The sequence below is a fragment of the Catharus ustulatus genome, chromosome 1, assembly GCF_009819885.2.
Source record: "Catharus ustulatus isolate bCatUst1 chromosome 1, bCatUst1.pri.v2, whole genome shotgun sequence".
NCBI lineage: Eukaryota > Metazoa > Chordata > Aves > Passeriformes > Turdidae > Catharus > Catharus ustulatus.
The window spans coordinates 111,961,456-111,978,110 of NC_046221.1; the positions used below are offsets into that span (position 1 = coordinate 111,961,456).

Here is a 16,655-nt window from a genome sequence, read left to right on the forward strand (position 1 = left end):
AACAATCAAGAGAATTCTGCCTGTCTAGATCGCAATTAAGCATTCCAGCATCTCAGAAAATCCTAAAGTACAGGATATCCACTGTTTCCAGCCTAACTGTAATTGAACATTGAGGCAATAGTGCCTTAACTTCAGAAGGGTTTCTTAATTCTGTGTTAGACAGAAAGAAAAGTCTTACCAATATCTTCTTTGAGAAGGTGCATGTCTGCTGATCCTCCATATGTGCAATAAGGAATCCTGCAAGCAAAAAAGGCATTTGGTGCCTCTGTAGGAGATGAAAAGGGGCCTTTTTTTTTTTCCTTTCTTTTCTCTCTCTTCAGTCATGGATTAGGTAACCTCCTTCTTGATTACCTAGTATTAGTTAGAGGAAAATTGTTTTTTCCTCTTTTCCTCTAGCCTTTTTACAGAACAAAGACTAAAGCCAAGCCAGAGAAACAGGCAGGCTGGAAAGGAAATACAAGAAGTGCAGGAAAAAAACAAAGATTTTGGGGCTCTCCACAGAAAATTAAAAGGTCAAAGAATGCTATTCCAGTGAAAGATGCATTCAAGACTGAAACTGATGGATAGATCCCCTTGTTGGTTAGGAGGATCAGAAGACACGTCCCAACTCAGAATAAAATCCACTCTTCATTTTGAACAAAAAACCCCAGCCAAACCAAAAAAAGAAAAAAAAAAGAAAAACAAAACCCCCAACCCATCACCAGTGCCCATCTTCCTGAAAAGCCATTTTAACAAAAGGATATAAATCAACTTGAAACTTTCAGAGCTGTGATGTATCTCATTTTACTTAACACATTTGAAAAATGAAAATGGAGGGTCATTATCCATCATGAAATTATATCTTCATTGGCTAAAGCAATATGAAAAGCAATACAAAGTAAGAAAATAAACCTGCACAATATTTACAATGGACAGGTAATCCATTCTCAACCCATATAAAAGTATTAAGCAAGAATATTACAGAAAGTGTCCTGGTGAGCACAGGTTTTGGGTTGGATAAGGTTAATTTCCTTCACAGCAGCTGCTATGGTGCTGTGTATTAGACCTGTGACCAAAAGAGAGCTGATAACACAGGGATGTTTTAGCTATTGCTGCACAGTGCTTACACAGCATTCAAGGTCTTTTCTGTTTCTCACATTGCTGTGCCAGTGAGGAGGATGGGGGTGCCAAGAAGTTGGGAGGTGATAAGAGCCAGGATCAGCTGATGCCACCTGACTAGACAGGTATCCCACACCACACAACATCCTGCCAAACAGTAAGAGCTAGGAAAAGAGGGAGGAAGGGGAGGATGTTAGGAGTTAATGGTATTTGTCATCCCAATTGTTACACATGAAGTCCTTTTTTCCCAGAGAACGCTGAACACCTGCAAGCCGATGAACAGCAGTGAACGAATTCCTTATTTTGCTTTGCTTGCACGTATACAGCTTTTGCTTTACCTGTGAAACTGCTCTCCCCCATCCTGCTTGGGGCAATGAGGGAGCAGCTGCACGGTGCTTAGCTGCCTGCCAGGCTTAACCTACAGCACAGTATTCGTGGCCTTGTGCCTGAATTCCTGTAGCAGCTCCCAGCTAGTGCTACAAAACATTCTCACCTCCCTTCAGGACTAAGGACACCAAGTACAACACACCTGAAGTCACAAGACAAAGCTGGGCTGCTTGCAGAGTAGAAGAAATGGGAAGAAGTGATAATTGGAAAGGATACCATCCCTGTAAGAATAGAGCTATCCCAAAGGGCACCATCTGTGTGGAAGGAAAAATAACTGCTCTCAACTAAAAAACTCCCTCCCTTATGCTTACAAAGTAGTCACTGTCTCGTTTTCACTGGGCTTGCAGGACAGGAGAGAGGTCATACTTAACTAATGTGAACAATGAAAGATTGCGTAAAAGCCATTCTCTAAATCTTCAGAGAAATTGCCTAACCAGACTATACAAGTTTAAGGAAGAAAATAGCAGCTTTAAAGGATTGCCATGCAAGTTTCTTCAGAAATTCTTCTCATAAGAAATTACTCTTACACTTATTACTTCCACTAAGGGCTGTGTTTTCACCTTAAAGTAAAATATGTATTTCATATATAACCTATTTCAATCAAGCAGGAAACCATGTTCAGTTTTAATCAAAATATATGTCAGGAAAAATTCAAGCACGATATCCAAATGAGTAAACCGGATTAGCGTGCACATCACATCCACACATAGCACCAACTCAAACCTCAGAATCAAAAACACCTTCCATCAAGCAATCCTGATCCATGCACTTGCTGATACTTATAATGATCAACTACATTTAAACACATTAACTCAGCTCCAGAAAGGCAAAAAAGTCTCCATAACTCAACACTATCCTTCTATCACTTCAGTGATTTGTTTTCACTGCTCATTCATTTTACATGTTCTTTCCTAGAACCAATGACTTATTTTCCAAATACTAGTCAAACTCTAAAGAACAAACTTCAAAATGGAATAATTATCCCTGTGCTTCATAGGTAGTTATTTAGGAGATTTGTTTATAGCATTAATGCTTTTATCAATTCTTATTTTTATGGTCAAAATTTTCTCCTAGGTCTGACAGGTAACCAGAATTTTTACAAGATGACAACTGACTTTCCTTTTCTTGATGGTACAGCATCTCTCATTTGATGAAAACTGAGAACATGTGCTTTGTGCACTTGTATTTTACTCCATTTCAAAATTTAAAGGAACAGATGATTTCATATTCAAGTTCTCATATTTGCAAAGCACATTCAAGTAACTGCAAAGTAAAGAACTATTTTAGTGCATTACTCTAGAAAGCTTCCTGTGCAGCTTCATGCAACTTGACAACCTACCAACTGAACATTTAAATGAAGTGTAAGAGGATGCAGCTCACAAATACTCAGAACAGACTATTCCACCAAACACCAAGTCATGGATTTGGAACACAATGAATTTTCAGTCTTGATCTTAACTCCTTCCCCTAAAAAAAGAGATCATACTCTCTTCAGTCTGAGCCTAAGTCTTTGCATATCACTTCAAACACCACTGTTTTTCTGGCACTGTTTGCTTTATGAAGTGTTCTCAGCTGAAGTTCTATGCTCTTAAGAGACTTGCTTTTTAAGATGAGTGTCAGCAAGCAAATCTGCACAGAAACAATCCATGGTTTGACTTACATGTACTTCTACAAAAAGAAGATGTGTTATGTTTGAAAGCTGCCCAGATAACCAGATAATACATACCAGGGAACAGAATGGTGCAAGCGCAGTTACTAAGCATTTCTTCTACAAACAGAATTTGTATTATTTTACTTCTGTTAGTCAAATAGCCTTAAAGCTTGTTAAAAATTATAATACTTAAGAAAAAAAGAAAATTAATCTATTCATTATAGTAATCATCTAGGAGAAGAAGGAAGCTAAGATACCTCTTTAAGGATTAAAAACAAAAATCTCAATGCATATTGTGAAAAACAAAGCCCAGTTTTATCATAAATCTCTCTAAATATAGCTCAGGGACCAAAAAGATTAGAATACACAGACAACACTGTAACATTCCAGACTCTGAGCCTCAGATAACAAAAAAAATTTACCAGGACAACTGTCAAACTTACATTAAAAAGACCAGGAAAATTCAGTAGCAAACAAACACCAAAATAAAGATTTTGCATTATGCGACTAGTCAAATAAATAATCAGTTTTTCAGCTGTACTTACAAAAAGAAAAAAGGATTCAGTACATACATTAAGATGGACTGGCTTGACATCTTCAAAAGAATCAGATCTTGCATTGGAGAGCCCAAATTTGCATCTTTCAGTCATTTAGTTTTTTAAAAAGTGTAACAAAGTGCTAATTAAATGTCTCTTGCTAAGAATAAAAGCATGAGTTCCCAACTTTGCTCAAGGTAAAGAATAATGAAATTGCTTCTCTTAATACAATATGCCAAAAACTTGAAATAAAAATTATTTCTAGCTATTAACTATAATTTTTAGACACTATAAATGCTAAGTTAAGTGATTTGACCTTGTGTGGTGAGACTGCACTCTACATAGGAGAAATTTCAACCTCAGCAGTTTTTAAACCAAATTACTAATTTCTCTGTTCTCACAGGATCATTACGGAACTACATAAACACCTTTGAAAATAATTACTACTAATAATAGGAAAAAAAGCCCAGCCATTCAGAATCCACATTTTAAAAACTCAGCACGGTTTTGCAAGCAAAACTATTAATTACAAAAAGTACCTTATTTTATTGTATGTATTTAATCCCAAATCTTTTGAGTATTTATAGAAGGAAAGCCTAGTAATTTAGAAGTTAATTTAGCCACTTTTAGAAGCTGGCACAAACTGCTCAAAATGTAACTGTGTCTCATCTCCACTGTAACCAAGGTCAAGGACAGTATTTCACCAAGTAGCTTAACTAATATTTGAGTTCCTCTACATGTTTTGACAAAAGAGTTTTCCCCAAGACAAAAGAATAACAGACCAATACCCTAACTAATGTTGTCTTGGTAAACTGAAATATAGGCATTATTACAAATCCATTTCCACACAATAAAAAGCCTACTTTGAACTCAATGAAATCCAAGTGAATTAGATTTGTATCAAGCGCTGAAATATGTAAGATATTGTTAAGGTGTTATTTTTACATTTACAAATTAAATAACCACTTCCATTTTCCGTAAGAAATGGTTTTCCCACAGAAAACCATAAACTAAGCCTCTCCCATTTTTCCTAATTTTCCCCACTGCTCCTCATCAATGAACGTTTCTATAAAATCTTACTTGGCAAATAACTTTTGTTGTTCTATAACTGAAGAAAAGATTACCCTCCTAATTCTAGCTGAATACAAGGTTACTACCAGCATAATCAGTAACTCACAAAAAATCTCTTTGCATCAAACACAGCACAGGGAGCTACACAAGTCGTTTCATTAACCAAGCAGGAAGTTCTGTATTTCTTCTTGTCAAAGACCCTAGCAACTTTTCAACTATGTTATATTAATGCATGAGTAAAAATTAAATTAGTTTCACAGAAATTAAAAGGGATATTCTCATAGTCCTTTAAATGTAGTTAAGATATTTCATCATTCATTTTAATTCTGTTGGTAAAATTGATTTCAAAGAGGCAGTAACTGAAATATTTCTTAAATGTTAGATGCAGTTCAGTTATCCTGTGGCTGGGCATTCACGTGCCTAGACTATGACTTCAGACAACTGGAGGATATATTTATCACCTTAGTTCTTAGAAGTTCTGATTTTAAAATATTTCAGTATGGATATAACAGAGCGTTCAGAATTCATCTGGTTCTATTTCAGTTAATATTTTCATGTGCATAATCCATGTATTACATGAAAAAATAATAACTTAGTAACACCTCCAATTATATATGTTAGAGGTATAATTTAATAAGAGAACTCCTTCCTTCCTAATGGCCTGCATTCCTCTCCCTCTCTAGCCTTTCATTTCTCAAGGATTATGTGACATGTGCATTATTGAAAATACAAACTAAAACACAACCAAAAACTCCAACTGTCTCACAATCAAGTTGTGTGATTCTACAAGACAACAAAAAAACTGTGTCACTCCCTTCTCATGTTGCACTTTCTTGTTATCTGTATTTTGTAGCTAACAGCCAAAAGGTTAAGAATAAATAACCCAACTGATACTGCTGCTTAAATATTATGGTAAAAATAAGTGCATGCACTGGGAAGTCTAAGTTGGTCTCAGAACAATGGACACTTTTATGACACAGGAACAAATTTGTTGGTATTAATTCTTTACACAATATACCAGATGCATCTCCCCCTATAATTCTAAAATTTTAAGAAACTGAGAATTTACACATAAATAAAGGCATATTCACTCTCCCTATTTTCAATGAATAGTCATTCTATTTTAAAATTGCAGAAATTTATTTTAACGAGAAACATTAAACCTTAAGGCATGCTGACACCATTTCCCCATCAACACTGAATAGCAATCTAGTACAGGTTCTACTTTTACAAGTCATTTACAGTGGTGATAAGTAGTACGTATAAGTAATGATTTTTAGACAAGTTGATTAAAACATAGCACTGCAAATTCAGAGATAATTTCTTCAAGAAGCTATAAGCATTTCTAAAAGGGTATTACTTACTGTGATCAGCTGCTTATCACCATCTTTTCCTGCTTCTTTTAGTTTCTGAATATGTTCCTCAGATGATGGTAAGTTACTGCATTTTGATGCTAATGAAGGATTTGACAATGGAGCCCTTGAAATACAAATATATTTCATGTTAAAAATGGAACTGCTTATACCTGTCATGATGGACACTCAAAACGTTGTCATTAGTACAAACTTTACCAAGATGCAAATCCAAATTAACTAACACAGTCTTGTATATTTTAATGTGCAATTCAAATGGAAAAATAAGGAAATAAAAAGATTAATCAAAAAACACAGTTTGTAACTAGTCTAATTACAAGACTTTTTTTAGTTTATGAAAAAAACAATTATTATCAAGTGGGGAGGTTACCCTCAACCATTAAGACCAGCATTTAAAAAGAGGCACTTTCAGAGCATGACTAATGGTGCCTAATGATACATATTTCCAAAGTAAGATCTAGGTATCATACATCAGGTTGCTAGAGTAGACCACGTAAATATACTCTCACAAATCTAAGTCATATGTCGAATTCCTACAATTAAAACATATTCTCTTCTAATAGGGAAGAAGAGAGGAACACCCAAGGAATAAATGCACTGGTATCACCACAATCTTACTCAGTTTAAACCTCCCCTTGTCACAGCTGAAAGAAACACCGAAAAATACAATAAACTATCACCCAAATGATTCTATTAACTTGCTCCTATATTCAGCGAATAAAAATAACATTTGTTCCAGGTTTGGATAGAACTCGGGGAGATTGCCAAAGCAAAGCATACACAAAAATACACATACTTCAGCTAGGTATTTACATATTTTTCTGTTTCTGAGTAAACTTAATTGTGGCAGCCCTGCAGCACAGGCAGCAGGTTAATCCAGTGAGCTTTCTAAAAAATTAACTCTTGCCAGACATTTTTAAAACAGCACTTTTGTGCTAAATCAAGGGTAGTTTTTTTATTCTGTTCATGTGCCCTAAAATTTTCCCTATGTATCAACTTGGTGGTTTGCCCCTTCCTGCTGGAACCTTTTCCGACAAAGCTCTAAAGAGAGCTACATGGTAGATATGCACACAGATAACAGATTATTCTATGTTACAGCAGGAGTACCACAGAAAGAACAATGGCTTAAATCTTGCATATCATATAGAATGCAGGGTAAGAAAGGTCTCAGAATTAAAATATATATCCAGATAATAGTAAAGCAATATGAGCTTGTTCAGGTAATGAAGGTAATAAATTTAAGTAGATACCATAAACCTGTTTGGCAGTTGTGAATAAAAATATTTTTTAAATCACAGTTATTGCAATGCTTATCAATACATTTTAAACCACTCATTTAACTAGTTTGCATCTACCTTACCAACCATCTTCTGTGAAGTTCCATAGTAGCAGAGATTTTCAACATGTACAAAAGGGTTGATTAGTCAGAATTATTCATCTGGCCTCAGAGATGTACTGAAAATTACCTGAAGCATTTCTTCCTGTCCCCATTACGAATATAGAAAACAGTAACAACACACTGACCACTGCTGCTGCTCAAGGTATCAGGTACAAAGAAATTTTTGTCTTTAGCTTGTAATTGGCTAAAACCAGAGCCTATGTCAGAATTGCTCAAAAATTGTAACAGTCAGTGTGATCAAGGCTAAAAATGCAAACTTGAACTGTAAGACAAACTTAGTACTAATAACTTTTTCTTTTTAATAAGGTTGCTGACACCTTCATTTCACAGCAATCACAAAATTCCAAATAAAATTCCCTCCTCACCACCTAAAAAAAAATTGTATGTACAAGACTCCCATAGTACAAAGAGTAAAAAAACTCCTCCAGACATAAATGAAATAATTCAGAACAAGAAAATCATGTGGCAAATCCTTCCCCGACTCTCTGGTTCTCATCTGATTTGAGGAAGAGACCAGTATAAATGTTTTTCCAACTCTGTTAAATAATAACTTTTGAAATAAATGTGCAGCTGCAAATATCTTGATTATTTTCTTAGCAAAGCAAAAACATCCCTTAACAATGGGATAAAAATAAGTCTGTTTTTACAAAGGACAAGTCACTTATTTGAAACTGAAAACTGAGGCTGGGAGACAATTGTTTTATAATAAGTTCTCTCATAACTCTATCTATGCAAGGCTACAGTAATTTCATAACGTATGAAATACTATACCTGTTCTCAGATTCAGAAGTTTGACTTGTAAGTGAAGTTTGCATCAACTGCATGGGAGCCAAATCTACAATTAATCAAAGATTATAACTTCATTATAAAGTTTTTAGTTGCAAAGGAAATTTGAGTTACAGAAACAGTGATTTTCAAAAACATTCAAAACAATTTTGCAATCTGTTCATGGCCAATAAAAAAAATATTTGAGGCAGTATTCACATGTTTCTCCAAGTATACTTTAAAAAAAAGGCACTTTTCTCCAACATTTTGACAGCAGTTCTGCTGAACAGTTTGCCAGAAGCTAAACAAGTCCAGCAGTAAACTACCTAGTTTGTTTATACCGACACACATAAATAGCTGTATATATTTTATTAGAATCATAAACGTTCAGTATGCCCCAATCAGAGCCATGTTCTACAACACTTAAAGAAACAATCAAAAACAGCGAAAGAAAGACTTTTTTTTTACATCCTGTAACAGAAATTAACAGTAGTTACCCTTCAAAAGTATCCTGCAATGGTAGGAAAAAACCTGAAACTATTTAGTAAAACGAAGTAATTAAACAGTGCACTCAAAATGAGGCTCAGATTAAAAAAATACATTAAAATCTCAGAATAAACCCTTCACCACTAAGAACAGAAAAAAAGTTAATGAAGAGACAAGCTGGTGATCCATTGACAGTATTTCTTAGTCAAATGTACTTCAGTCAAAATATTCACATCACACTCATCATAAGCTTTGACAAACTGCATTCACTGGCTGAAAAATGAAGACTACATAATAAAAACAGGAGAGTGATTACTCAATCAATAATCTGCTTAAGATCAAATAGAAAAATTTAGAAGAAAGAAGTGAAGATACTTATTTAAAAGAAACAGAAGAGAATTAACAAAAGCCAAATCAAGAGAAGAAGCAAACTGAAATATGGAAGTTTTACTGCTTTATTACATGGAAAAGGAAAGAATTTGGTTGGGTTTCTCCTCTTTCCCACTCCACAGCCCAGTAGCATTTCAGTGCTACTCAAGTGGCCCAGGGTGTGACACAAAGCAATACAAAAGCCCAGGTCATTAGTTCCAACTCTCAAAGTTTGGTTCTGTGACATTTATGTCTTATTCTGTGAAACATTCCTCTTAAAGGGAGGTTTATTCTTCCCACAGAACTGATCAAACCAAGTGGAGAAATCAGTAGCACACAGTTACCTTGAGGTTCACTTTCTCTGGGTTCTTTTTTTAATTGTTTTGGTGGTCTAGGAGTTGTAACACACTTTACTGGAGAACTTTCTGGATCTGATTCCAAATGTAATCGAAAGTCCTAAGTAAAACAGGAAACATTAAATTTTAAAACATCCAAATTATTAAATGCCTTTAAATTATTAACAAAACAACTAATTGAACTAAGTATCAGCATTTTGAATACAGCATCAGTTTTATGTTAACTTAAGCAGACAAAATGCAACTGATTAGCTAGTCCATGCTGAAGTTTGTGGAATTAATTTTGAAAAGAATCTTTTTCACTTTATACAAGCTTGTAAAATATTTCCTATAGAACACAGTTGTCCTTGAAATCCTAAATTTTAGTAGAAACTCATTCAGATAAGGCAATGAGGGAAAAACAAGTGTTCTAATACACCGTTGCAAAACAAAACAGCTATGGAAGCTGAAGCCATGAAAAGTGTCCATATGAATCAGTACAACCTTTGGTTCCAGTATGAAATTTTATTAATAAACATTTAGTTAACAACAGAATCTAGGAGGGTGGAATCAATTTTTCATCGTATTTTCACCCATCTATGATAACACAGCAGTAAGTCTCTAATACATTTGAAAATTTTAAGTCACTGTAAAAGAAAGCCATTGTTAAAGCAGTACTGAGCACAGGATTCTCAGAAAACAGAATAGATTTAGAACACTATACACCATAATTAAAATAACTTACCTCATCTGGTCTTGGCTCACATAAAGGTTTTGTCAAGTTAGGCAACAAACCATTTTCTGCACCTTTCCTTGTGGGCTGTTGTGTTTCTAATGTCACTTCTTTAGCTACAGCTCTTTCAGATGAAGGATCTGATTTCTCCTGCACACAAGTTGTACTTTCATTCTCAAAGAGTCTTGCTGACAGCTTGCCTTGTGCCTTTGAAAGCTCTGCCTCTACAGCCATTTGGCTTGCCTCTGAAACGTCAGGGAAATCTTTTAAAAAAGGAAGCTTGGGGACATTTGGAGAATTTGAGTTGCTTTGCTTCACATTACTAGCTTTCAGCAATTTAATTTTGGTCCATTTAGAGTTTTTGTTTGAAGAGTTATTTCTACCATTCAAAGTGCATTTGACAGGCATTGCTTTTTTGCTAGGGAAAAACCGTTTGCACTGAGTACTTTGACTGGGTTCTTTCTGAGTAAGCATTTCACTTTGCTGTAACTGTGTGTCATCGTGCTTTTCTTCTACTTTGCTGTCCTCTGCATTAGGGGAATCTTTTTTCACTTCTACTGTATCTGACTCAATCTCACCTGCAATTTCTTCACAAAGTTCAAGAATGCTCACTCTTTTGGATTTTGCATCGTTCTCTGGTTGATCAGTCACGTTTACCTCACTCACAGGTGGCTGTGAAGTATTTTTTGGTTTTGTACTGGGTTTTATGTTCTGGTGTGTTTGTTGCTTTTCCTTAGATGCTGTAGGATCTGGCTTAAGAGAATTGGTTTCTGCTTTCTTTGTGTTGCTAGAATTAGGAGATACAGGGCCTGTTCGGTCTTTCTTGACTTCCTCAAGACTCTCATCAGGACATGATGAGGACACTTGAAGATTGTGTTGAAAGCTACTGGAATTATCCTTTTTATTGTCTGTTTTACACTTTTTCAGAGAGCTGGTCGCTTCTACATGTACTTCTTTAGCCTCATTTTTATTGTTTGGCTTTGTCTTTGTGTTTTTCTGCTCTGTTTTCCCTCCAGCAGATTTCAGTGGTTTTGATGCAACACTGTGAGCATGTTTTTTTGCCTGGCTACTGTGCTTAACTTCCGAAACTTTTTCTTCTTTGCTGCGCAGAGATCTTGCTGGAACATGCACTTGTGTTAACTGCTGCAGTCTCTGTGATCTTCTCGCTACTGGCTCGTTTGGTGTAATTAAGCATTTTGACTTAGGAATTTCTTGCACAGATTTTTTCTGGCATAACTCCTTATTTTTTGCAGATTTAGGCTGCTGCTGTTGGACTGTTTTGCCAGGTATTGTTTTATTATTTGAGTTGAGTGCTGATGATCTTGTAGTCATGCGTGTTCCTACTTCAAGTTCATTGGTGTTATCACTGAAAGATTGAAATAATACTTTTTTCAGCATCCAGAAAGTAGAATCTGTCATAAGATTTGCATTCCTCCTCTGCATCTTTCATTTCTTTTTTAAAACACTAGATCCTATACTCTCAATATTTTTGGAAGAATTTGCTCTAAATTATTCCAAAAAGGTGTTCACTTCCGCATACTTAAGTGTTGTATTTAATGTTTTTCATGCATGGCAAGACTGAACTATAAACCTCAGATGAATGCTTTGTAACATCACCAGCAGTTTTTAATCACTGACACCTGTGACTTTAAAATGAAGTATGAGCTATATATATATTTATTAATAGTATTAGGTTTATTTTTGCTTCAGAAACTGTTTTGAAGGAGGTCTTTCTGGATTTCAAGGCATTTACATGATTTCAGAGAAAAATCATGCAGCAGACAGCATACATAATGATTTAAATATGATCTCCCTTCCAGCACTATTTAGCTGTATCTTTAACTCAGATTCCCTCTGCTTAGATTGACTACATTTCTGCACTAATGTAGTCTATCAAGACAATGTAGAATTATGCAGATTTTTTTTGGTCACTGACCTGTTTGGTTTGACAGAGGTTTTGGGTACAGTTTTCTCCTGCACTGCACACTGACTGGGCTTTGATTTATTTGAGCCATGTTTTGTATCCGACACCTCTTTTTCCTTCTTCGACAAAGATGGTTTGCTGTTCTTGTCTAGCTTTGGACGTTTAGCAGAAGGTTCTACTAACGTAGACTTCCTTTTCTGAGCTGCCATTTCTGTAAAAAAAACCAAGCAACCCAGCTTTTAGACTCCTTCTCAATTATCATAACTTTTCACTTTTATATATTCACTTTAACAGCCAGATCATGCTGTGATCAGAAAGCAAATCATTAAAGCAATCTCAAATCAAATGACACTCATTTTACTTACAGGTTTTTACAAGAGGCAATCGATGTTTAGGCCAAAGTAACTTATCAGGGTGTGATAAGAGCATTCCTTATGCATATGCTTGCACATAGGATGTTTCATGCCACCTACGAAGAACAGAAAATGTTCATGCAGTAAGTACTTTATAATTTCCTACTCTAAATTCCCACCCTCTTCCATCCCCTCAAACAATGCTCAGCCTTAGAGTTTCATTGATAAGGAACCAAAAAAAAAACCCCAAACAACCAACCACAAAACAAAAGACAAATTTTTTTTTATTTCCTTATCCAACACTTTTTGGCACTTCGCTGTCCTAAGCACTACCCTTTTACCTTTCAAAAAGGTGGCAAGTAACAGTATAATTCAAAAGGAAGTTTCTCAGCCTTTCACCTTTTTCCAGAAAATAGTGTGCTGCTGTTTGAGAGTCAGCAAAAAAAATGGGATTCCTGTCAATCCTGTGCTTCACAGCAACAGGGAATAAATCCATTAGACTCAGTTACCAAGTTTTGTGGCTGCTACAACAGAACTTCACAGACATCAGCAACCACCTACAACTGTTCCTTCTAATATGACTTAAGCTACAAATCAGATGGAAAGGCTAGAAAGTAGCATTATTAGAGACATTTGCCTTGGGCAATTAAAGACAATGTCTTCACGAGAACTGAAATGATGCTAATGATGTAAAAGTTACTCAGCACAAGAGTCTGAAAGGTGAGAGAGATTCTTGATAAAAAAGTCTTCCCAGATTGGGCTGATCATCCCTTTCATATACATTTCAGACTTGTGAAATTTTCAGTTCCCTTATTCAAAGACACTGTTACTGTATTACAGCATAGGTAATAATTGTTCAATAAAGTTTCACTAAAAAATTTATAAAATTAAGTTCACTGGAAGACTCAGTGGTCAGAACTTCCACATCACCTTTTTCAATCAAGAATTACCTATCAATTTTGGTCACTGACAGACTTACAGATTGTATATAGATTTCTACACAACTACATTGCTTTTCAAACCCTAACTGATCTGATGTTAAATCTGACACATTTTTAAGGTCAAACAGGAACAAGTCACCAGTTGTGTAACACAGAACAGACACTTTCAGTTCATTACAAGTAAAGTATGACTTCCAGTACTGACAAATGAATGTATTTCCCTAACAATTTGAAAGATACATATGTTAAGGTCCTTTTAGTAACTGATCATTATCCAAAAGGAAAAACTAAACAACTATATGTTTTCTTTAGATTTTATATTGTCCTTAACCTCATTTTCATTTATCTACTTATGAAAGCATTTCTAAGCATGCAAAACTGGCAATTTTGTTAAAAAGTTTATTAAAAACTCAGATTCCAGACACCAGTGCTGTCTTTTGAACTTCTTCTTTAAGGAAGATACATAATAAACAACGCATATTTGAGGTATATTTTTTTAATTCTACCCAGGGAAGAAATCTCTAACAGCACTTTCTGTGGTGCTATTTTCATGTCTCTCCCTAAGGAGCAGGAAATAGAATTTGCATGCCTATATTCTAATAGCTTATGAGCTCCATGACACCTCACAAGCCTGTGGGTTTCCATCAGTCAAATAAAAACCTGTCAGAGATGCAGAATGGTCACTCATCCTGAAAATAACAGCCCTAGTTGCTGAATAGGTCTTTGCTCTCTTAGAGCACAACACCGACTCTCAGAATTAGAGAATACCATGACACACGCTATATACACCCAGACCTCCTTTGTTTTTTTCCAGATATGGCACACTTGGGGAAAACTTTCAAGTATAAAACAGAAAGTACAAAACTTCCCTCCTGCCACTCCTTCTCAGGCAACTAAAAAATACACTCTCCTCCCACAGAGCTCTTGAACAGTAATTTCTTTCCTACTAATACTCTGTACAGCAGAGCAAAGTCTTTTCCAGACATTCCAGAACTGGCAGTCTCTGCCCTGGAGAAGTCACCCTCTAGTAAAAGCTGGATTATGGAAAGCAGGGCAGACGCAGAAGTGCAGGAACAAACTAGAACAAGAGCAAAGGTTCGGTGCAAGAGGTACAGCGGAGGAAAACCCGAAAACAACCAGAGCAAACAAAACCCCAAAAAACCCAAACCAACAAACGGACCAAACAGGGAAACGCGAGCCCCATAGCTTCCAGTCCTTAGAGCACGGGCTGAGGCTGGTTGCACAACAGCTGGACAGGGTGCGGGGCTCTCGAACCTGAGCCGTCCCGGCTGAGGGCCACGGCAGCGCCCCGCAGCCCCTACGGCACAACTCAGGGGGAAGGGAAGGGAAGGGAAGGGAAGGGAAGGGAAGGGAAGGGAAGGGAAGGGAAGGGAAGGGAAGGGAAGGGAAGGGAAGGGAAGGCCTCCAAGCGTGGCCCGGTGTCAGCCGGCCCAGCGCCCTGCGGTGACAGCCCTCCCGGGGCAGGGCCTGGCGAGGGGACCCCACTGCGGGCCGGCAGCTCCCGCGGCAGGGCCGGAGGCAGGGCGGGAGTGCCGGGATGAGGCCGGGCGCCCGCCGCGGCTCCAGCTGGCGACAGGGCACGGCCGGCCCGCTCTCCCCGCGACAGCGGCGGGCAGGCCCGGGGAGGAGCCGCCGCCGGACTCTCGGTCCCGGGGGGGGCGCGGGGGACAGCGGGCACGGGGCAACCGCGGGTGACGGGACCCGCCGGGACGCGGGTGGGGTGGGGAGGGTGTGGAGAAAAGCAACTTCCTCAGCCCCCCCGATCTGCCGGCGGCCGCTTACCTCGAGAGGGTGTCAGCGACGTGCCGGCGCTGGCGGAGGCGGCGAGCCCGAGCCTCGAACCCGCCCACAGCCGGGCACCGCCGCGGCACCGCCCCGTCCCGCCCGCCCCGGCGCGCCGCGCCCCGCCCGCCGCCGGCCCAGCCTCCCCCGGCGGGCACGGGGCATCTTCCGGCGGGAGGAACGGGCCGGGCGGGAAGCGGCGGGGCTCGCGCGTGCGCAGCCGCCTGCGTGAGGGCGGCCGCCCTACGGGAATGTTGAGTAAGGAATCAAGAGATTGTGCTCGTTAAAGCACGTATCTAGGGACCGGAGGGTGTGCGCAAGACCATGTATTGACACGACAAGGGGGAATGGTTCAAACTGAGACAGGGTAGGTTTAGGTTAGGTTTAAGGAATGTTCCTTAATGCGAGATGAGGTAGTGGAACAGGTTGCCCAGAGATGTCGTGGATGCCTCATCCCTGGAAGTGTTCAAGGCCAGGCTGGATGGAGCACTGAGCAACCTGGTCTGGTAGGAAGTGCCCCTGCCCATGGCAGGGGGCTTGGAACCAGACGCTCTTTAAGCTCTGCTCGTGACAGTGATGTCCCGGTGGGTTGTCCGAGCCTTGTCCTTTGCCAAAAAGAAGGGGGGAAAGCAGTGCCACGTGCTATGGGGCCGGTGGGAATGAAGTGTCTGCGGTGGTGGCCCATGCTGTGTCAATGGCTGACACGGCTAGCAGCTGTAGGGAAATGAAGAGTCGACTGAGAGGAGACCTCATCAGTGTGTATAAATATCCAAAGGGAGAGTGTCAAGAGGATGGAGCCAGGCTCTCCTCGGTAGTTCCCAGCAGTAGGACAAGGGGCAAAGACTGATGCACAGGAAGCTCCACCTGAACATGAGGAGGAGCTTCTTCACTGTGTGGGTGACTGTGGACTGGAATAGATTGCCCAGAGAGGTGCAGTTGCCCTCACTGGAGGTACTCCAGAACCATCTGGGCACAATTCTGTGCCATGTGCTCTAGAATAACCCTGCTTGGAAAGGAAGGTTGGACTAGGATGTCTCTCTGTGGTCCTTTCCAACTGGACCAATTGTGTGTTTCTGTGATTCCGAATCCCACCAAGTTCCTGGTGGTATTACAGCTGATGTGCTTGCTTCAGCATTTCCTTAGTGAAATGTTTGCAGGCCTCTTCTCACAATTGTGTTGGCAGACATCTTTGCCACGGGTTACTCAGCTGCTGCTCAGCTATGCATGTGTGCAGACAGCTGCCAGCCCTCTTGGTACAGGTGTGTCACGGTGTCAGTGTATGTCACTTAGGTGTAAAGCAGGATGGATGTATGTCTGTGTCTGGGAGATTAAAGACAGTTCTTGAGTGTGTCTTAGTCTTCTGCCATGTCCGCTTCTCTCTCCACAGCACTGAGTTCACTCAGTGAGCTGCCTTTTTGAGTCCATTTATCC

General features: G+C 38.8%; 1 protein-coding gene across 2 annotated transcripts in view; it reads right to left on the bottom strand.

Moving 5' to 3' along the window:
- Nucleotides 1–15,309, bottom strand: part of ESCO1 (establishment of sister chromatid cohesion N-acetyltransferase 1) — a 32,906-nt gene extending 17,597 nt beyond the window's left edge. For both annotated transcript variants that reach the window (XM_033080612.1, XM_033080621.1), the window contains exons 1-7: nt 15,225–15,309; nt 12,493–12,596; nt 12,140–12,338; nt 10,216–11,569; nt 9,480–9,591; nt 8,287–8,350; nt 6,108–6,222 (exon numbers count right to left, since the gene is read on the bottom strand). In XM_033080612.1, coding sequence (XP_032936503.1) covers nt 6,108–6,222; nt 8,287–8,350; nt 9,480–9,591; nt 10,216–11,569; nt 12,140–12,336 — 1,842 coding nt within the window. In that variant the 5' untranslated portion in view covers nt 12,337–12,338; nt 12,493–12,596; nt 15,225–15,309. The remainder of the gene's footprint in view (nt 1–6,107; nt 6,223–8,286; nt 8,351–9,479; nt 9,592–10,215; nt 11,570–12,139; nt 12,339–12,492; nt 12,597–15,224) is intronic.
- Nucleotides 15,310–16,655: the final 1,346 nt, after the last annotated feature.